Source organism: Microchirus variegatus (assembly GCF_963457635.1).
Source record: "Microchirus variegatus genome assembly, chromosome: 9".
In the NCBI taxonomy this organism is placed as follows: Eukaryota; Metazoa; Chordata; class Actinopteri; order Pleuronectiformes; family Soleidae; genus Microchirus; species Microchirus variegatus.
Window position 1 is genome coordinate 2,248,994 of NC_139810.1, and position 21,271 is coordinate 2,270,264.

Below are 21,271 nucleotides of genomic sequence, written 5' to 3' on the forward strand. Positions count from 1 at the left end.
CTCTCCCACACCAAACCCCACAGAGAAAACCATCGATTTTACATCACAGAAACACAGGAGTTGTTGATCCACTGCTGCCTCGTGTGGTCACTTTGTGTCACTAGGGTCAGTCTGAATGAGGAATTTAAGATGCCGAATTTGCAAAATAAGACATTTGAAGTTAGTGATGGAGGCAGCAGTGGATCAACAACTCCTGTGAACTCCTGTGTCTCTGTGATGTTAAAATCACTGATTTTCTCTATGGGCTTTGGTGTGGGAGAGTGAGCGGCTTATAAAACCACACAGGAACTTCCTGTCACTCACCAGACACTCGTAAGCGCCGCGTGTCACTTGGCTGCGTGTGGAACGCAGATTTGTCTCTCTTGGCCGTGCACTGGTAAACCCCGGCGTGCGATGAGTCGGCGCGGTGAACCGTAAATCTGCTGCTGCTGCTGCTGCTGCTGCTGTTGTGAGGAAGCGCGGCTCCATCTTTGTACCAGAGGAACTCCCAACCTGACGAGATCCCCACCTTACAGTCGAAGGACACCGACTCGCCGACGTAGACTCTGTCGGCGTTTGGCTGCTGAGTCAGCAGAGGTTTGGGCTTTTTCTCTAAAGGCAGAGGACGAGAGTTTCAGGTCATCATGAAACTTGTGTTTCCTGTAGGAAAAGTCTGTCTAACAGTGAGATAACGGCGTGAACATGTTCTCAAGACATCGTAGATTTTATTAGGCGATACTTTGGCTACTATTATTCCTTTAACTGCTTATAAATCATAAAAAAATGGCTGGAAAAGACAAAATCTGGAGTCGGTGAACAGAACCAACCTTCAACGCTGAGCTGTTTGTCTGTACTGAAGCGGCTGTAGAGGATCTGAGTTGAGCCTCTCCTCGCTCTGCATTTATAAGATCCCGCGTTCAGCGTCTGCACGGACGCGACCGCGTACGCGACTCCCGCGTCGACCTGCAGCTCGCGGCCGTCTTTGTAATAGACGTACGCCCAGCCAGAGGAGACGCCGATGTGGCAGCTGAAGGAGACCGACTCTCCGGAGAACATCACAGCGTAGTCGGGATCCTGTGTCAGCGTGACACTGGGTATCGCATCTGAGGACACAGCAACTTAACGGTGACAGCTCCCCACTGCATAACACAAGTACATATGGCAAGCCGTTTTATGATTTCATAGCTAGACTGGATATGTATTACAGATATTTGATATTAAATTCTTCCTATCCACAATGACATTCTTCCTAGGACAAATGATGTCACTTTTGCTATTCATGTGTATTGGTCTTTCAATTTCAGATGTCCACAATGACATTCTTCCTATCCACAATGTAATTCTTCCTATCCAAAATTACATTCTTCCTATCCACAATGTAATTCTTCCTATCCACGATGTAATTCTTCCTATCCACAATGTCATTCTTCCTATCCACAATATCATTCTTCCTATCCACAATGTAATTCTTCCTATCCAAAATCAAATTTTTCCTATCCACAATAAGATTATTCCTATCCAAAATGTAATTCTTGCTATCCACAATGTCATTCTTCCTATCCACAATGTCATTATTCCTATCCAAAATCTAATTTTTCCTATCCACGATGTAATTCTTCCTATCCAAAATCAAATTTTTCCTATCCACAATAAGATTATTCCTATCCAAAATGTAATTCTTGCTATCCACAATGTCATTCTTCCTATCCAAAATGTCATTCTTCTTATCCAAAATGACAGTCTTCCTATCCACAATGTCATTTTTCCTATCCAAAATGTCATTCTTCCTATCCAAAATGTCATGCTTCCTATCCACAATGTCATGCTTCCTATCCACAATGTCATTCTTCCTATCCACAATGACATTCTTCAAAATCCACAATGTCATTCTTGCTCTCTGCAATGTCATTCTTGCTCTCCGCAATGTCATTCTTCCTATCCACAATGTCATTCTTCCTATCCACAATGTCATTCTTCCTATCCAAAATGTCATTCTTCTTATCCAAAATGACAGTCTTCCTATCCACAATGACATTCTTCCTATCCAAAATGTCATTCTTCCTATCCACAATGACATTCTTCAAAATCCACAATGTCATTCTTGCTCTCTGCAATGTCATTCTTGCTCTCCGCAATGTCATTCTTCCTATCCACAATAACATTCTTCCTATCCACAATAACATTCTTCCTATCCACAATGACATTATTCCTATCCACAATGTCATTCTTCCTATCCACAATAACATTCTTCCTAGGACAAATGGTGTCACTGCGGTGCGGTTTCATTGCAATTAAATGCCGTAAATGACTAGTAACAATTGGATTGAAGATATCTGAAGCCCAACACAAGTGAATGGCAAAAGTGATGTCATTTGTCCTAGGAAGAATGTCATTGTGGATATCTGAAAGAACAATTGTGGATAGGAAGAATGTCATCGTGGATATCTGAAATGTTCTTTTTGACTAGGAAGAATTGAATTACAGATATCTGTAATACATATCCAGTCTAGCTATTAAACGGTTTGCCACGTACAACCCTTTAAAAGCAAACTCACCATAGACCGTGAGACTTTGTCCGGAGCTGACGTTGCTGTGCACCGATCTGTCCACCAGGTGTCCCTTACACTCGTACCGTCCAGCGTGCTGAGCCGACGCAGATCGGACGGACATCGCGGAACCGTCCGAGTCCAGAGAGACGTCGGCGTCGGCCCGGACCTGTCGTCCGTCTCTGTACCACGTGTACGTCCAGCCAGAGCTGCTGCCGTCCGCCATCAGACAGCTCAGTGACACAGTCTCCGTGGGAAACACGTCTGTCCACTGAGTCACGTTCGTCAACCGCGGGACGGGAATACCTACAGAAGGACAGACGTATTACGCTGACGATGGTCGACTAAAACTACATAATAATAGATAATGACTAAATGTGCTCTAAACAAGCCATTTTGTATAATAAAATAATAATAACATTTACTTACACTGTATTTATACACAGAAATACTGCTAAAATCACAGTAATATTAAAATAAACTTCTGTAAAGTTACTGCTAACTGAAAGTAAAATACTGCGCAGCTTAAATACTGGACAATTGGTGAGTTTTAGGTTAAGGAAATAACCCCGGGTCTGTGAAACATAAGTGAGGTTAAAAGTGGTGTTGAAGGAAATCTTTAGGTTAAGGAAATAACCATGGTTCTCCGAAGAAGAAAAAAAACGAGGTTAAAAAAAATGTTAAAAGATAACTTTAGGTTAAGAAAATAACCACGGGTCTTTGAAACATAAGTGAGGTTAAAAGTGGTGTTGAAAAAATGTCATGCTTCCTATCCAAAATGTCATGCTTCCTATCCACAATGACATTATTCCTATCCGAAATGTCATGCTTCCTATCCACAATGACATTATTCCTATCCAAAATGTCATGCTTCCTATCCACAATGACATTATTCCTATCCAAAATGTCATGCTTCCTATCCACAATGACATTATTCCTATCCAAAATGTCATGCTTCCTATCCACAATGACATTATTCCTATCCAAAATGTCATGCTTCCTATCCACAGTGTCATTCTTCCTATCCAAAATGTCATGCTTCCTATCCACAATGACATTATTCCTATCCAAAATGTCATGCTTCCTATCCACAATGACATTCTTCCTATCCAAAATGTCATGCTTCCTATCCACAATGACATTATTCTTATCCAAAATGTCATGCTTCCTATCCACAATGTCATTCAACGAAAGCTTTAGGTTAAGAAATAACCTCGATGCTCTGAAACATGACTGAAGTCAAAATGTAATGTAAAGGAGAATGTTAGGTTAAGCAACTGACCCCAGTTCTCTGAAACTTAAGTGAGGTGGAACTGAATGTTAAATGTAGCGACATTAGCATTAACAGGACTTGCATACTGGAGCTTTAATATGTGGCACAGTGAAGTTACGATCACAATATCTTGCAGTTTTAAGATAAAAAAATAATGATAATATTAATATTTCCTGAGTCCACGCCTCCATCCGAGCACGTTTCCCATTTTTTTAGACAGCAAAGCAGCGTTTGTGGCACGCTGCGAGCTCCTCGCCCTCCCTGCACCGAGCGTCAACCACAACATCCTGTTTCAACAGAAAACGGAAGCGCGTTGCTCTCAGAACGCTGTTTCACTGCCTTCACACTGCACTGCATCACTTACTTTAGCCTTCACTAAGTGTTAATTACTTAATTAACCATAATGAGGTTATGGGTCTCTTAACAATAAATTCATTATTTATTTACCACTCTTCATGAAAACAAAACATAAAAAGAGGGTAATAACGGTTAACTGTCATGATCTTGTTGACTCACCAACAACAACAGTACAGCCAAAATATTTGCATTAAAACATTTTTTTAGCAGGCTGCAAATCATGTTTATGTTTTGAAATCATGTTTTGGCATCATGTGGCGCCACCTACCGCCATCTACCAATCATTGCAGTCAGTAGCGTCTCAGCTGCCGAGCAACCACGGGTTGCCAGTTACGTCAGAAAACCAAACCTTGGTATTTTGAATTTAAATGTAGTAACCGTTTTTTGGCCACATTCTTACATACGGCACCTTTAAGTCATGTTTAATTTTAGTTAAGTAATGATTATTTAGCGCTATTATACTTAAATAAAGTGTCCCTACCAACAAAATGCGTTAATTTTTCACATTTATTCATTAACAGCTTAACCTCACAAGCAGAGTTCTGACCAAAGTTTACGTAAAGTAAGTAAAGGTTAGCCTAGCGAGACACGGAAAAACGGCAAAATTCACAGTACCACGGGGGGCGGAGCTTTAACCAATCAGGGTGTGTTTATAAGTGGTGAATATTTTCCAATCTCAGAATGTGAATATTTTCTAATCTCGGAATTTGAATATTTTCTAATCTCGGAATGCGATTTCCAGGTTTGCTAAACACTGATCGGCTTTTTTTCTACCTTTTATGGACGAAAGAATACTCGATAAATCGAGAAATTAGTCGCCAGAACACTAATAATAAAAAATAAAAAATAATAATCGCTAGTTGCAGCCCTACCGGAGACGTTAGCTAGAGGTTAGCAAGTTAGCGGACAAAGACAAAGATGCTTATTGATGTGGAATGAGTTTTGACAAAAGTGCGGAGTGGAGCGGCAAGATTCTACCTTTTCGGTGTCCACTATCGGTCCGATAAAGTCATTTTAGAAACTAACAACAACACATTTGTTCAGAGTAATTTCAAGCTATTTCAAGCTAACAGCACTTTTTTAAAACTCACCGCGAACTTCTAGAGTCGTCTCGGCGCTAACGCCCGTCCTCGTGTTTCCGCCTCTCGTGGCCTCGCATGAGTATTTTCCTCCGTCAGAGAGACCGAGGCGGATGCTGAGGGTTTCGTCGGTGGCCGACGTTAGCATCTGTCCGTCTTTGTACCACTGATAGATCCAGTCAGGGGAGACGATGTCCAAACCGCACGTCAAGGTCACGCGCTCTCCGACGTACATCGGGCTAAAGCCGGGGACTCTGCTCACGGTTGAGTTTGGTGTGTTTTCTAAAACAGAAAAGTGATGAACGCACAATTTACTGCAATGTTCACAAGAACAAGGATTGTAAATAACAACATTTTGTGGGACAATGATCGTACTGTGTTTCCCAAAGATCGAACTGTGTTTCCCAAAGAAGGTTCTGTGATTCCCAAAGATCGTACTGTTTCCCAAGGATCGTACTGTGTTTCTCAAATATCGTACTGTGTTTCCCAAATATCGTACTGTGTTTCCCAAGAATCGTACTGTTTCCCAAAGATCATACTGTCTTTCTCAAAGATTATACTGTTTCCCAAAGATCGTATTGTTTCCCAAAGATCGTACTGTTTCCCAAAGATTGTACTGTGTTTCTCAAATATCGTACTGTGTTTCTCAAAGATCGTACTTTTTCCCAAAGATCGTACTGTTTCTCAAAGATCGTACTGTTTCTCAAAGATCGTACTGTGTTTCCCAAAGATCGTACTGTGTTTCTCAAAGATCGCACTGTGTTTCTCAAAGATCGTACTGTTTCCCAAAGATCGTACTGTTTCCCAAAGATTGTACTGTGTTTCTCAAATATCGTACTGTGTTTCTCAAAGATCGTACTGTTTCTCAAAGATCGTACTGTTTCTCAAAGATCGTACTTTTTCCCAAAGATCGTACTGTTTCCCAAAGATCGCACCGTGTTTCTCAAAGATCGTACTGTGTTTCTCAAAGATCGCACTGTGTTTCTCAAAGATCGTACTGTTTCCCAAAGATCATACTGTGTTTCTTAAAGATCGTACTGTGTTTCTCAAAGATCGTACTGTGTTTCTCAAAGATCGTACTGTGTTTCTCAAAGATCGTACTGTGTTTCTCAAAGATCGTACTGTTTCCCAAAAATAGTATTGTTTCCCAAAGATCGTAATGTTTCCCAAAGATCGTACTGTTTCTTAAAGATCGTAATGTTTCACAAAGATCGTACTGTTTCTCAAAGATTGTACTGTTTCCCAAAGAACGTACTGTGTTTCTTAAAGATCGTACTGTTTCTCAAAGATCATACTGTGTTTCTCAAAGATCGTACTGTGTTTCTCAAAGATCGTACTGTGTTTCTCAAAGATCGTACTGTTTCCCAAAAATAGTATTGTTTCCAAGCAATGTTTATGGAGGGAAGTACTGCAAAATCAAAGTTGTATTAGACAAAGCTTAAAACTAAAGCTTAAAACTAAACTATATAGGAAATAACTGAAAAATCGAATTAGTTTCACACTTTTCTACTGTTTTTTTTCGTTAAAAATGTGTATTTATACAGGACCTTACTACTAAATAAAGTATTATTTAGTTTTATACAGGAAATCACTGCTACTTATTACAGCAATAATAAAGTAATTTATTGTAAATACAGACAGAATAGTTTATTAATGACTGTAACTAGTAGCTAGTATTAAGTGTGTATAGTATAAATGTGCAGGTAATTTCCAGTTGATGAAGCATATTTTCCAGATTAAATCATTTAATCATCGTCACTCACCATAAACGAAGACAGTCTGCGTGTTGCTGAATCCGGAGCTCACTTTCCTGGAGTCCAGGTGAACTTTGCAGGCGTACGCTCCGGCGTCAGCGTACGCGACGTCACTTATGTTGAGAGATGGTTCGTTTTCGTCCGGCTGCAACTTGTGTTGTGTTTTGTACCAGGTGTACGTCCAATCAGAGCCGTGGACTTCACAGCGCAGCTCCACCCTCTCACCTCTGAACACGTTCAGCCACGAAGACAGCAGCTTCAGAGACGGTGTGGGTGGGTCTGAAGAAAAACAAGAAAACCAAACACAAAAATATAACATCTCTCTACTACCTACCTACCTACCTAACTTCCTAATTACCAACTTACCAGTCTACCTTCTAAACTACCTACTTTCCCTCCTTCCTACCTACCTACCTAGTTACCCACATACCAATCGACCTTCTAAACTACCTGTTTGCGCTACTACCTTCTTTCCTACCTACCTAATTACCGCCTACCTACCTACCAAGTTACCATTCTACCTTCTAAACTATCTACTTTCCCTCCTTCCTACCTACCTACTTACCCATTTACTATTCTACCTTCTAAACTACCTATTTGTGCTCATACCTTTTTTCCTACCTACCTACCTAGTTACCCACTTACCATACTACCTTCTAAACTAACTACTTTCCCTCTTTCCTACCTACCTAGTTACCCACTTACCAATCTACCTTCTAAACTACCTACTTTCCCTCCAAACTTATCTACCTCCTACATACCTTCTTACAGACCTACCTAGCTAGATAGGAAGCTAGCTAACTAGCATTAAAAAAAAAAAACTAGCATCTTTCTATCCATTTAGCTAGCTAGCTAGGTAGCTGGTTAATATCTATCTATCTATCTATCTATCTATCTATCTATCTATCTATCTATCTATCTATCTATCTATCTATCTATCTATCTATCTATCTATCTAACTAAACAGCATCTTTTCTATCTAGCTAGGTAGCTAGCTAACTTTATCTTTCTATCAGTTGGTTAATATCAATCTATGGCCTGAACTGTCCATGTGAACCACATTAAAGCAGAGAGAAACTTCCTGTTGATGAACATGAACACATTAATCCTGTGTTTTCAGTGTGTGGTGGTGAGGTTTGCTCACCAGAGACCTGCAGAGACGCCGTCTCACTCTGGTCCGTCTCAAATGAGCCTCTCTTTGCTCTGCAGGTGTAGCGTCCACTGTTAGATTGACCTATAGAATCTATGGTGTAAGTGTCCGTGTTCGCCGCTTGGACTTCAGCTCCGTTAAAGAACCATTTAAACTCCCAGCTGGAGCCCACGTTGATGGCACAGGTGAAGGTGACGGACTCTCCGGGGAACATCCCGTCAAAGTCCGGCAGTCGACTCACTCTTGGCTTAGGTTTGTTTTCTAATCAGACACAACGAAGGACAAAAGAAGGACACGTGAGTTCGTGAGCGGACGTTCTGACGAGGTAAAAAAAACAGGTGAAACTCACCGTCGACGTTGATTTCCAGTGAGGTACTGTTTTCAGTGGTGACCCCTTTTGTTTTGTGTCGGCCGTTACAGACGTAACTCCCCGTGTGCGCCTGTGCGGCCGAGGCGATCGTCAGAACGGATCCGTCCGCAGAGAAAGACACGCTCGCGTACGGACCTAGAACGAGGCCGTCTCTGTGCCAGGTGATCGTCCAATCGGAGACGCCGCTGATGTTGCAGATGAGCTGCACGCGCTCAGTGGGGAACACGTTCGTCCACGAGGACAGAGGCTGCAGAGACGCTACAGGAGGCTCTGCAAGACCACAGATCAGATTAGATTATTAGATTTAGTCTCATGATTCAACATGTTGTCTGTCTGTCCTTCTGTCTGTTAGGAAGCTAACTTTATCTTTCTCAGATGGATTAAGTTAGCTAGCCTCGTATCTAGCTAGCTAACTAGATGGATAGAAAGATGCTAGTTAGTTAGCTACCTGTCTATCAATAATTGATAACAATGATTGTTAACTAGCATATTGGCTAATATCTATCTATCTATCTATCTATCTATCTATCTATCTATCTATCTATCTATCTATCTATCTATCTATCTATCTATCTATCTATCTATCTATCTATCTATCTATCTATACTACTAAACTACCTACTTTCCTTCCAAACTTATTTCCCTCCTACCTACCTTGCTAGATAGGAAGCTAGCTAGCTAGCGAGCTAGGAAGCTCGCTAACTAGCATCTTTCTATATTTAATCTATCTATCTATCTATCTATCTATCTATCTATCTATCTATCTATCTATCTATCTATCTATCTATCTATCTATGCTAGCTAGCTAGGATGCTCGCTAACTTCCTATCAATTCCAAGCAATCCGATTACTTAGCTAGCTGACGATTGTTAACTATCATATTGGCTAATATCTATCTATCATTCTATCTATACTACTGAACTACCTACTTTCCTTCCAAACGTATTTCCCTCCTACCTACCTTCTTACCGACCTACCTTGCTAGATAGGAAGCTCGCTAACTTCCTATCAATTCCTAGCAATCCAATTAGTTAGCTAGCTAATTAATGGCCAATCATATTGTCTATTTTTACTAGGATTCATGAGAAAGGCGGCAGGAGAACAAGAAAGATGATGATGTCATTTCACACAAACTAATAATTACATGAACTTCCTGTCCACGCCTACGATGACTTCACAGGCGTTAGCTTTTATTTCTCATCAACAAATTTTCAACTGCACCGTTCATTTTTAAATATTCAGGAAGTTAATAAACACTTTTGTTTATTTATTTATTTATTTATTTATCTGCAGAATAAAGTGCTTTAAAGTCTCACCATAAACCGGCGTGGTTGAAGGAGGGATGACGGTGACTGGAGGAGGAGAGGAAGAAGAGAAAGAATTAAAGAACATTTAAGAACATACACTGAAGACAAGAGTTGATTTCAACAAAAGTTTAAATCAATTTCCATGAGATTATTCTCGTGTAACTTTAATTTTGAATTAGTTTAACAAACTATGTTTATCCAAGAATTTTCTTTTTATTATTATTGATGTCATCGTAGAGTATAAAAGTGATTAGTATCATGGTATTATTACATGTTTTGAATCTTTGATACAGTCAATATTCAACCAAACCGTGACAAAATAAAATGATCTTAATTGTGTGTTTTACTAAAATAAAATCCACTAAAAAACAAACCTATTTGGACGACGTGACATGTGAAATATGAGACGGGTGACTGTATAAAGTGTCACGACAACAAAGAACTTCTTCTTCCTCATGCTTTTTCTACCACTTCCTACAACAACAACTGTGAATTTAAAGAGAAATGTCACAAATAAACTGTTTTTAAAACTTTTTTTTTTTTTTTTTTTTAAGTCTCACCATTTTGTTCCTGAGCTGCAGCACGAACGGCGGTGAAATCTGTCAAATCATGAAATCACAAAGGATTCAGCACTGGAAGAAATTTTTAAAAATAATAAAAAAAATTCATGAAAACTAAATGAAACAAACTTACAGAGGAGAGCGAGGACGTTGGTGAGATACATTTTCCATTGAGCTGCACATCTGAGCTGCTCACTGCACTGCTGTGTGTGTGTGTGTGTGTGTGTGAAAGAAACACACACGACGGGCGTGTTTGACACATTCAAATCTAAATTCACCTCTGTGTGTGTGTGTGTGTGTGTGTGTGTGTGTGTGTGTGTGTGTGTGTGTGTGTGTGTGTGTGTGTGTGTGTGTGTGTGTGTGTGTGTGTGTGTGTGTGTGTGCTGCTTTCATGTTAAGGCGACAGGAAGTCTCTGACTCTAAATTCAAAGTGCTGATTTGTGCTGAACGTGACCGACACTTTAGGGAATTGAAACATTTTACTGTTTGTCTTTTTTGGAGGGTTTTGTGTGTCTGTCTGTGTGTGACATGGACTCGTGATGATTTCACTAATTAAACTGATTCTTGACGGATTTTTTTTTAGTTCATTCAAATCAATAGTCGCGCGGTTTTATCTCAGGGCAGGAAACAGTTTTTTTTCTGCACTGTGTCAGTGAACGAAGACCACGTGTGACAAAACTAACTGACCACAAACTCAAAAAATGTCAAAACCATTCTCTCCAGGCATGTAATTGGACACATGTATATATATATATATAATATGTATATATATCTATGTAGGTGTTAGGGTTAACCCATATATACAGTATATATATGTATATATATATATATACATATATATATATATACACATACATATATATACATATATACATACATATACATATACATACATATATATACATACATATATATATACAAACATATATATATACATACATATATATACATACATATGTATATATACATATATACATACATATATATGTGTATATATATATATATATACACATACATATATATACATATATATATATATAAACATATATATATACATATATATACATACATATGTATATATACATATATATATACATATATATATATATATATACATACATATGTATACATACATATGTATATATACATATATATATACATATATATATACATATAAATATATATATACATATAGATATACATATACATATATATAAACTTGGTATGGATAGTGTTTAACAAATATACGAGTCACCACCCAAAGCCATAGCTGCCCTAAATGAAATTATATTTTTAATGTTAAAATAGTAAGGTGATTAAGATGTTACTTTTTAATTGCTGTTTTAGTGATTTGTTATTTTCCACATTAATAAATAACAATGTTTTTTGTTTTAAGCAAAGATTTTTTAAAGATTTAATTCTTTAAAATATTTAGGTTTTCACTTATTTATTTTTTTAATGACAGGTGGTCTAATAAGTATTTTCAGCAGTAATGTTGCCATTTATAATTATTTTAATAATTACTTTAATCATTATTATTATTAATTTTTTATTATTAGTTGGGGATGCTGAGTCAGTATTTCGAAGTGTTTTTTTCTCCACATTCATCCTCTTCCGTAACTCGGTGACTCGGATGTGACGTCACTCCCAGTTCCGACCTCCGAATTCCGACGATGGCTGCCGCTCCCGTGAACAGTAATAACAACCACACAAACTAGTACTTTGACGGTTTATTGCGCTCCGGTCGTGTATTAAATCATTCGTGCGCACAGTGACGCGTTCGCTCTTTAGCCGAAGACTCGTCGCTGCGCTGTTTTCCGTGCGCAAAGTAGTGCGCGGAGCGTTGTTATCGCCCGGTGATGCTAACATTGCTAACAGCGGCTAAACCCGAGCTGCGTCTCAACGGTTCTCATTCGTCACTGAACCGTTTTAAGTTCTTTATTATCGACTTCTTTTGCGAAAGTGTCAACGAGTTTACGTGAGAGTGTGAATCAAAATTCACTGTTTAATGTGTAAAATAGTTAGTAAACGCTCGTGTTGTTTGCTAGTTGTTGTTTATTGAGGCTTGTGTTGTTGTTTTTGGCTTAATTTAAAACTGCAGAGACATCATTTTTATTATTATAGTCCCCCTGAAACAGTTAAAACTGTTAAACTAGTTTGTTTTTGTGGAAAATACTGTAAACAATGTGTGTGACTGGGTAATAAATGAATATATTAGCTATATGGTAACTGTGATTAAAGCATCTGTGACGACTTTTGAATAAAAACACATGTATATTTTTTAATTTTAAGCCTAAATATTAGCGTAACACGTGTAAATAGCCGTAATATTATCACTTAAACTTAAAACATATTGATTCAGAATGGCTTACTCGGTGGTATTTTCATGCTTTGGTTTATATTCCATGCATTTCGCTTTCACTCTTTGAGAAGAAGAAACAAAAGAAAACTAGACAAACTGCACATTTATATCCCCATATATGAGGATATATCAGACATTGTTTACAAGCCATATATCGTACAGCCTTACAGAGACACTGACTTGATTTTTGTTCGTTTTTAGTTTACCTTGACATGGATATGAAGATGTTCGTGGATCCGCAGAGGAAAACCCCGTTCCCTGGTCCTCTGTACCAACACGCCGTGGACCCCAGCGTCTTCTACAGCGACAAGAACCTGTCAGTACCAGTCAATCTCATAGAGCTCGGTGAGTTGAAGAAGAAAACGGCTTAAAGGAATACTTCACCGATTAGCATTTGGCTTTGTATTACTAGAGTAGGGGTAGTATTTTTGCAAAACTGTGCTTCCCGTCCTCAGTTTCCCCCGAGTCGAGAAATATCTTCATTCTTTTTTATTTGTTGTGACACTTGGTTCGAGGCTTGAAACTGCTAGGCTAAGTCCGCACTTTTTAGACCCAAGCATATGGGGACGGGACCTCATTCCCAGAATGTAAACAGTGTCCGCCGTCTTTGCTAACAGTCATGCTAACAGGACCAAGTGTTACTGGTGGGCACTTAAAGGGACACTGTGTAGTATTTATGGGTTTATATAACCCAAAATCCACTTTTTATACATATTATGTGCTCCTGCATTGTCTAGTCACTGTATAATAGTTTTTGTTTCATTTTCGTAGTGTTTCAAAAAGTCATGTAAAATAACATGGTCGCGGGCCGCGGTTGCATAGCCACTGTTAGCAGCGAGACGCCATGTTTCTACGGGAGCCTGTAAGGACAAACGCGAGAGAACAAAACAAGCGTCTCTTTACTTGTAGCTGAAGTCCCGCCTCCACTCTCTCCGCTTCGTCTGCTACAACCGCGGTAGCTCCGCCCTCTCCCTCGCCTCACGAACCTCATCTGCTGACACGGAGAAAGACGACTAGGACGACATTTGACCGGCTGAGGATACCGTAGCGCTCAGGGAAGGGAGGGGGTAAGCAGAGGAGCAGTTCTTTGTTGTAAATTTCAGCCTCTCCTCTAGATGGCACTATAAACTACTTACTTCACCTTTAACAAAAAAAAAAAAAAGTTCGGAAGCACAATTTTTCAAAAATTCTTCCCCTGTTCGAGCTAATACAAAGGTAAAATCAAATCGGTGAAGTATTCCTTTAAACTGGGAGTTTTTTAATCAAATTCTAACTCCCGTTTTCGTTTCAGACTTTAAATGTGAGAACATCGGACCCGAGAGCCGCTCGTCGCCGGCGCCCAGCCCTTCGTCCCCGCCCACCAACGACGGCTTCACCAAGGACCAAACGCTGTTCCTCATCGACCTGATGCGGCAGCACGTCACCGGCGACGGCGACGGCCTGCCGCGGACCCTGCACGACCTCAACGCGCGCCTGAAGACGGCGAAGCCCAAGAAGAAGATGCTGTGGAGCGAGGCGGCGCAGAAGCTGGGCGAACACTTCCGCCTGGGCTTCTGCCCGGAGAAGGTGGCCAGGAAGTGGAACACGCTCGTGGAGGCGTACAAGAAGGTGAAGGACAGCGGCCGGACGGCGGGGAAGGCCACCACGCGCTTCCAGTACCTGGCCGAGATGGACGACCTGCTCGGAGTGCGGCGCGACGTCGTCTTCCCCGTCGTCGGCTCGTCGGAGGGGTTAGAGGTGCGCAGGGAGCCGCTGGGGAAAATGAACAGCAGCAGCAGCAGCACAGCAGCAATATCTGAGACTTCAAGTACCTTGACGAAGGGGCTCGGAGGAGGAACGCCGCCACCGCCGCCGTCGCAGATGACGACGACACACATCCCGCACAAACGCAGGCGGGTGGACGACGATGTGATGGAGTTCCTGCAGCGGTCGGAAGCAGCGAGTCAGCGACGCCATGAGGAGACGATGGCTCAGCTGAGGTCGGCGCAGCACGGCTTTGAGACGCTGATGAACAAGCTGTTGGACAAACTGTGATTTATCACTTTCAGACTGTAAATAGCAACAAATTTATTTTTTACACATTTTATACAAACTTGTATGTTTATTTTTTTCTCACGTTCGACTGCAATTGTTAATCGATTGCTAAATGAATCAAACGTTTTGTAATCATTTGAAAATGTTTTATATATATGTATATAATTAAAATAAGTTAAATGTGAATATTTGCTGGTTATCTTTGCAAAGAAATCATGAAAAGTGAGTGTTTTTGGTTTGTGGACGAGCGACCAAACGATTCAGGGCTGCGACGAGTGTTTGATTATTAATCGAACACTAAATGAATCGTCAACTACTTTGAGAGTCGATTAAAAGCTTCTGGTTTTTTTTTTTTTCAATAATTTAATCTTAATTAGCTTCTTAAATGTGAATATATTCTGCATTTCTTTGCTCCACGAAACACTGACATGGACAAAGAGACATTTTTCAACCAAACAACATGAATCAATGATGGAAAAATAATGGTTTGTCGCAGCCCTGGTCCTAATAAAGTTTTGTTTGAATATTCATCATTCAGACTTTTGTCCACTCAGTAAACAATTGCATTTTATCACATGGGGGCTTTGAAACGCCAAGTATTGTTTTTTTTGTTATTTTAATAAATGCTTTCACTTATGTGACAAACATTAAACTTCTTCTGGACGATCATAAATTAGTCCACTAGATGGCGCCAAGTGCTCACTCTCACTAGAGCTGTTGTGCGAGTGCGTCACAATATAGGATTTTACAAATACTCAGTATTCTAAACCCTTAAAATATAGACTTGACTGTCTACTGTTCCATTTAGGAAACCTTCCTTTGGGGCATCAGAGCGGTACGGAATTGGCTCCACCCACAAAGGTCAGCGACAGAGGCAATTTTAAATGTTCTACCACTGAGAAGAAGACGTTGTACCAGTGTGACAACATCACGTTGTGACTGATGACTCGTAAAACTTTGTAAAAAAAAATTCAATGTAAAAAAAATTGGAATTATTATTTTTTACTTTTTTTGAAAACTAATTTTGAGAAAAACTTTTTTTCTTTTTGGGAATTTTTTGAATAATTAAAAAAAAAAAAGTTTTTTACCCAATAACACAATTAATCGAGGAATAATCACTAGAATACTCGATTACAAAAATATTCGATAGCTGCAGCCCTAGTAAGCTACATTAAATCAGCAAACATCAATGTTTACGTTAGCGTGTGCCAACAGCGTTAGCAACTGGACGCTATCGTCTCAGATGCTGAATCATTGAGGACGTGCTGTTGTGCTACGACAGTTGTCGTTTACAGTGGTTGCACTGCACCTTGTTGGCTTCTTGCTGAAGCGTGAAATGGTCCCACATTTAACATAGCTGAAATCCAGATGTGCGTCTGCTAAAACGGTCCGTGTGGAACAACGATCTCTGCGTTGAACAGGCCGCGCGAGATAGGAATTAAACGAATGCTCAAGGCAGAGTTTTTGTAATCCAGTCACTCGTTGCAGTAATCGTTGCAGTCCTACCCAGGGCTTTTACCGTTCCAAACCGGTCCGTACCGCGGCGTTAACGCGGCTTCACCGATCAAACAGTCAGACAAACAATCTCTTCGTTCTCGTCTCCGTGCCTCGGGCAGCCCTGCGGATGCTCCTCACACGCTTCTGACGTCCCGTTACACATGTTGTGCAGGAAGCACGCCGCCATCACCGTCATCACCACCGCGTCGACGCGAGTGTTCCTCATATCGCGAAGACGCCTCCACTTGCACTTCAAGCGTCCGAAAGCTTCCTCGACCACCGCTGCGCCGCGGCCGATCCTGCAGTTCCTCAGCTCGTCTCCCCGACTCAGATCGGGACTGACGACAAACGGGAAACCGTGTCCCGTGTAGGCGGCGTCTCCCAGCAGCTTGTACTCGCCCATCTTCTCCCGCCAGCCGCCGTAGAAGCTGGACGCCCTCAACATCGCGGCGTCGTCGACCCTGCCCGGCGGTCCGGCGAAGATGTCGAGGAAGCGGCCCCTGTCGTCTACGATCCCCTGCAGGAGGACGGAGTAGAAGGACTTGCAGTTCATGTAGTCTCCTCCTCTCACCGGCGGCCGCTGCACCCGGACGTGACACCCGTCGATCGCGCCGATGACGCCGCGGAGGCCGCAGAGGCGGCGGAATGCGGCCGCAGACGCCGCTTTCTCGCAGGCGCCTGGCCACGAGACGAAGGTCGGGCCCAGCGTGCACACGGTGTTCAGCACCTCCGAGATCACCCGGTGCGCCGTGGACTGCGACACCTCGAACGTCTCCGACATCTCTTTGAAGCTGCTCTGGTTGGACATGTACCACAGGAACATCAGCACCTTCTTTGTGACGGGAACCGGAGCCAGACCCTGACAGTGCTCCTTCTCCAGCCCGCTCGCCTGCAGCTTCGTCGCCAGATACTCAAACTGCGGCTTGGTGACCCGGAAGTGGCGTGAAAACGTGCGCTCGTCCATGTTCCGCATCTCCTCCCACGCGGTCCCGGTCTTCAGGACGACTTGCTGCCTGGACCGCAGTATCGTGGATATGAGGATCCTGTGTGAGCGACAAGGAGACGGAACATTTAAATAGGAACAAGTCGGCTCAACTCTACTCATAGTTCTTATAGTTCCAAAATCTACTGATAGTTTAAAATTCTACTTATAATTATAAAATCTACTTATAATTATAAAATCTACTTATAGTTCCAAAATCTACTTATAGTTCCAAAATCTACTTATATTTTAAAAGTCTACTTACAGTTTAAAAATCTACAAATAGTTTAAAATTCTACTTATAATTCTAAAATCTACTTATAGTTTACAATTCTACATATAACTATAAAATCTACTTATAGTTCCAAAATCTACTTATAATTTTAAAAATCTACTTACAGTTTAAAAATCTACAACTAGTTTAAAATTCTACAGATATTTCCAAAATCAACTGATAGTTCAAAATCTACTTATAGTTTAAAATTCTACTTATAATTATAATTCTACTTAAAGTTACAAAATATATTTACAGTTTAAAAATCTACTTATAGTTCCAAGTTCTATAGTTTAAAAATCTACGTATAATTCCAAAATTCTACTTTTAGTTCCAAATTCTATTTATGGTTTAAAAATCTACTTATATTTCCAAATTCTATTTATAGTTTAAAAATCTACTTATAGTTTAAAAATCTACTCATAATTAGAAATTCTACTTAAAGTTACAACATATATTTATAGTTTAAAAATCTACTTATATTTCCAAATTCTACTTATAGTTCCAAAATATACTTATAATTATAAATTCTACTTAAAGAGACAAAATATATTTATAGTTTAAAAATCTACTTAAAGCTCTAAATTCTACATAAAGTTCCAAAATCAACTTACAGTTTAAAAATCTAGTTATAATTTAAAATTCTACTTATAATTCAAAAATCTACTTATAGTTCCAAAATCCACTTATAGTTCCAAATACCATTTACAGTTTAAAAATCTACTTATAATTCCAAAATCCACTTATAGTTCCAAAATCTACATGGAGTTCCAAATTGTACTTAGAATTCCAAAATCTACTTATAGTTTAAAATTCTAGTTATAAATCCAAACTCTACTTTTAGTTCCTAATTCTATTCATATTTTAAAAATAAACTTATAGTTTAAAAATCTACTCATATTTCCAAAATCTAATTATAGTTCCAGAATGGACTTAAAGTTCCTAATCCCACTGATTGGTCAGAGATTGTCGTCACTGATCGACTCATGAACACAACGTTCGACACAAGAATCCAACCTAACAATGTCCAACTGTAGATTAAAGTTAAAAACACTCCATTAAACATAATATACTCTATACTCTCAAACAGATATCCTACCACAGTTCTTTAAATGTTAATAGTTTCTTACAGATTATATCAACAGACACGATGTTCCAGGAACTTTTCAGTGATAAGTCTTGATAAGAACTAACAATTCCAGAATGTAAATATATATATTTACTTATAACTGGAGGACAATGTAAAAATATTAAACTCTGGTTAGATGTTCAGATGTTCTATATCCCCATAAATCTCATATATCGGGGTTTATAGCATAAAAATATCCAGCCGTATAGAAATATTAATTTGATTTATATTGGGACATATATTGATATTGAATGTATATATAGTCCACCCCAGTATGGAACTCCCTAAAACATTTAAAACCACCCAGGCTATACATTTTATTTATATTAATATATTTTTCCATTAACTTTATATAAAAATACTTCTTCTGCAAAATATATTTTTGATATTTTACTTATCCTTATATATAAAACTTACTTTCTTAAGGACAGTTTAATTGTTGAATAATCCCTTGTATAAATAATTTATCATATTTATATTTAAACGCAGGTGGTAATTCTGTCTTATACAATACTGAGTGTAATTATTTCTATTTGTTCAAGACAATAGAGTAAAAAATAAAATAAAATAAAATACATGTATAAAAAAACATTTAGCAACAAGCTAGCTCTGGTACATTGAGTCAGTGCAGCATAGATAAACTTATTTATGAGTGTTTTCTACCGTAATCGTTGTTTTCTGTACATTTATTTAAATATATATATGTATATATATATATACATATATATATATACATATATATATAAAACAGTACATTTATCAAATGACGGATGTTTTAGTAGTTGTTTTCCGACCGTAGCGTCCCAGTGTTTTGACGGCGAAATGACGAATAAAACGCTAGTTTTACACGTCAAAAATGCGCTAAATAACACAAAATACCTTCTGCGTCTTTCATCCTCCTCTGAGTTCTTCTTCAGGTGCAGAGAATACTTGTCTAAAAGTTGTTTATATTCCGAAACCGCGACGACGACGAACGCTTTCTTGCGAGCGTCCATGTTTGTTTCCGACTTCTCGGCAACCCGGATGTGACGTCACTGCTACTTCCGACGTGTCCGAGTTCCGACTGTGTTTACAGTTGGGAATTGCAGTTCCCGATATAGGGTTCAGATGTTTAACCTTTTTTTATTTATATAATCAATTTCTGCTTAAAAACAAAAATCTATATATTATATTTATATATTATTATATAATATTAAATATTAAAAAAATATATATTTTTATATTATTTATCTTTTTATTTACTTTTTTAATCTTATCTCATTCAGTGGTTTTATTTTTATTCAGAAATAAATCATTATCTTAGTAAATTAGCGACAATAAAGACAGTAATATAGTAAATAAAAATATGTCCATTAGTGTTTGTTTTTCACACTGACCACTAGGTGTCAGTATAACACAGGTTATTGTTTACTTCAAACCATGAATTCACTCCTTTGCTCAACTTTAATTATACCAATGTTTTTTGTGTTTTTTATTTTTTATTTTATTGTTTCCTATGAATCTCTTTCTAATGGTGTTTCCAAAGGTGCTACATTAATAAAGTATATTATTAGATTATATTACATTATATTATAAAACATTATAGTATATTATATTAGTCCTTGATTTAACCAGTTCCTCGGTCACTGCGTAGTCATAAATCCAGGTGCATTGTGGGTGGACGTTCCTCGTGGACATTACGATGTTCTCACTTCACACTTGTGTAAATGACACGCGTGTTAATGTAAACACTGGACTCTCAGTGTCCGGTGACGTCCAGATTTACGAGACTGGGCTCATAAATCACTCTGTGATGTAAAAGTCAAAAAGACGTTTTCTTTTTTTTTCTTCCGAGAGGACGAGGACTCTAAAGACGACAGAACACGAACATGGAGCTTTAAATGTTTACATAAACAAAAACAAAAAAACAGATTTACATGTTTTACTGTATGTTTATTCTTTTTATGTCATTTAAAGATATTAAAAAAAAAAAACTTAGTATCTCATTATTACGACTTAGTATCTTACTATTACGACTTAGTATCTCACTATTACGACTTAGTATCTCACTATTACCATTTAGTATCTCATTATTACGACTTAGTATCTCACTATTACGACTTAGTATCTCATTATTAAGACTTAGTATCTCAATAATGTGACTTAGTATCTCATTATCACGACTTAGTATCTCAATAATGTGACTTAGTATCTCATTATTACGACTTAGTATCTCAATAATGTGACTTAGTATCTCATTATTACGACTTAGTACCGCACTATTATGACTTAGTATCTCACTATTAAGACTAAGTATCTCATTATTACATCTTAGTATCTCATTATTACGACTTAGTATCTCACTATTACCAATTAGTATCTCATTATTACGACTTAGTATCTTACTATTATGACTTAGTATCTCATTATTACGACTTAGTATCTCATAATTACGACTTAGTATCTCAATAATGTGACTTAGTATCTCATTATTATGACTTAGTATCTCACTATTATGACTTAGAATCTCATTATTACGACTTAGTATCTCAATATAACGACTTAGTATCTCATAATTGCAACTTAGTATCTCATTATTACGACTTAGTATCTCAATATAACGACTTAGTATCTCATAA

The 21,271-nt window shown here is 38.7% G+C and overlaps 3 protein-coding genes across 3 annotated transcripts; 1 reads left to right on the top strand and 2 right to left on the bottom strand.

Annotated features, from left to right (window-relative positions):
* Positions 1-509: 509 nt before the first annotated feature.
* LOC310931742 (B-cell receptor CD22-like) lies at positions 510-12,985 on the bottom strand (the record flags this gene model as incomplete). Its single annotated transcript, XM_083894973.1, has 11 exons — positions 12,944-12,985; positions 10,509-10,578; positions 10,376-10,414; positions 9,825-9,860; positions 8,488-8,778; positions 8,133-8,399; positions 6,998-7,267; positions 5,247-5,516; positions 2,535-2,831; positions 807-1,082; positions 510-652 (listed from the first exon to the last, which is right to left on the bottom strand). Exons 2-11 carry the CDS (start codon positions 10,537-10,539, stop codon positions 510-512), a joined length of 1,920 nt encoding a protein of 639 aa, XP_083751099.1. The 5' UTR covers positions 10,540-10,578; positions 12,944-12,985.
* On the top strand, positions 12,039-14,780 carry LOC310932320 (uncharacterized protein). The gene is made up of 3 exons (XM_083895623.1): positions 12,039-12,070; positions 12,939-13,082; positions 14,029-14,780. Exons 1-3 carry the CDS (start codon positions 12,049-12,051, stop codon positions 14,769-14,771), a joined length of 909 nt encoding a protein of 302 aa, XP_083751749.1. The 5' UTR covers positions 12,039-12,048; the 3' UTR covers positions 14,772-14,780.
* Positions 14,781-16,035: 1,255 nt separating this feature from the next.
* On the bottom strand, positions 16,036-19,663 carry LOC310932077 (uncharacterized protein). The gene is made up of 2 exons (XM_083895350.1): positions 19,533-19,663; positions 16,036-17,311 (listed from the first exon to the last, which is right to left on the bottom strand). The coding sequence occupies exons 1-2, from the start codon at positions 19,646-19,648 to the stop codon at positions 16,336-16,338; spliced, it is 1,092 nt and encodes a 363-aa protein (XP_083751476.1). The 5' UTR covers positions 19,649-19,663; the 3' UTR covers positions 16,036-16,335.
* Positions 19,664-21,271: the final 1,608 nt, after the last annotated feature.

What these genes read in the sequence shown, in the direction of transcription:
- LOC310932077 (XM_083895350.1), bottom strand. Translation starts at nt 19,648, where the DNA reads ATGGACGCTCGCAAGAAAGCGTTCGTCGTCGTCGCGGTTTCGGAATAT. An exon ending in GAGGATGAAAGACGCAGAAG is followed by an intron (nt 17,312 to 19,532) that starts GTATTTTGTGTT and finishes TCGCTCACACAG; the next exon opens with GATCCTCATATCCACGATAC.
- LOC310932320 (XM_083895623.1), top strand. Translation starts at nt 12,049, where the DNA reads ATGGCTGCCGCTCCCGTGAACA. An exon ending in GGCTGCCGCTCCCGTGAACA is followed by an intron (nt 12,071 to 12,938) that starts GTAATAACAACC and finishes GTTCGTTTTTAG; the next exon opens with TTTACCTTGACATGGATATG. An exon ending in AGTCAATCTCATAGAGCTCG is followed by an intron (nt 13,083 to 14,028) that starts GTGAGTTGAAGA and finishes TTTTCGTTTCAG; the next exon opens with ACTTTAAATGTGAGAACATC.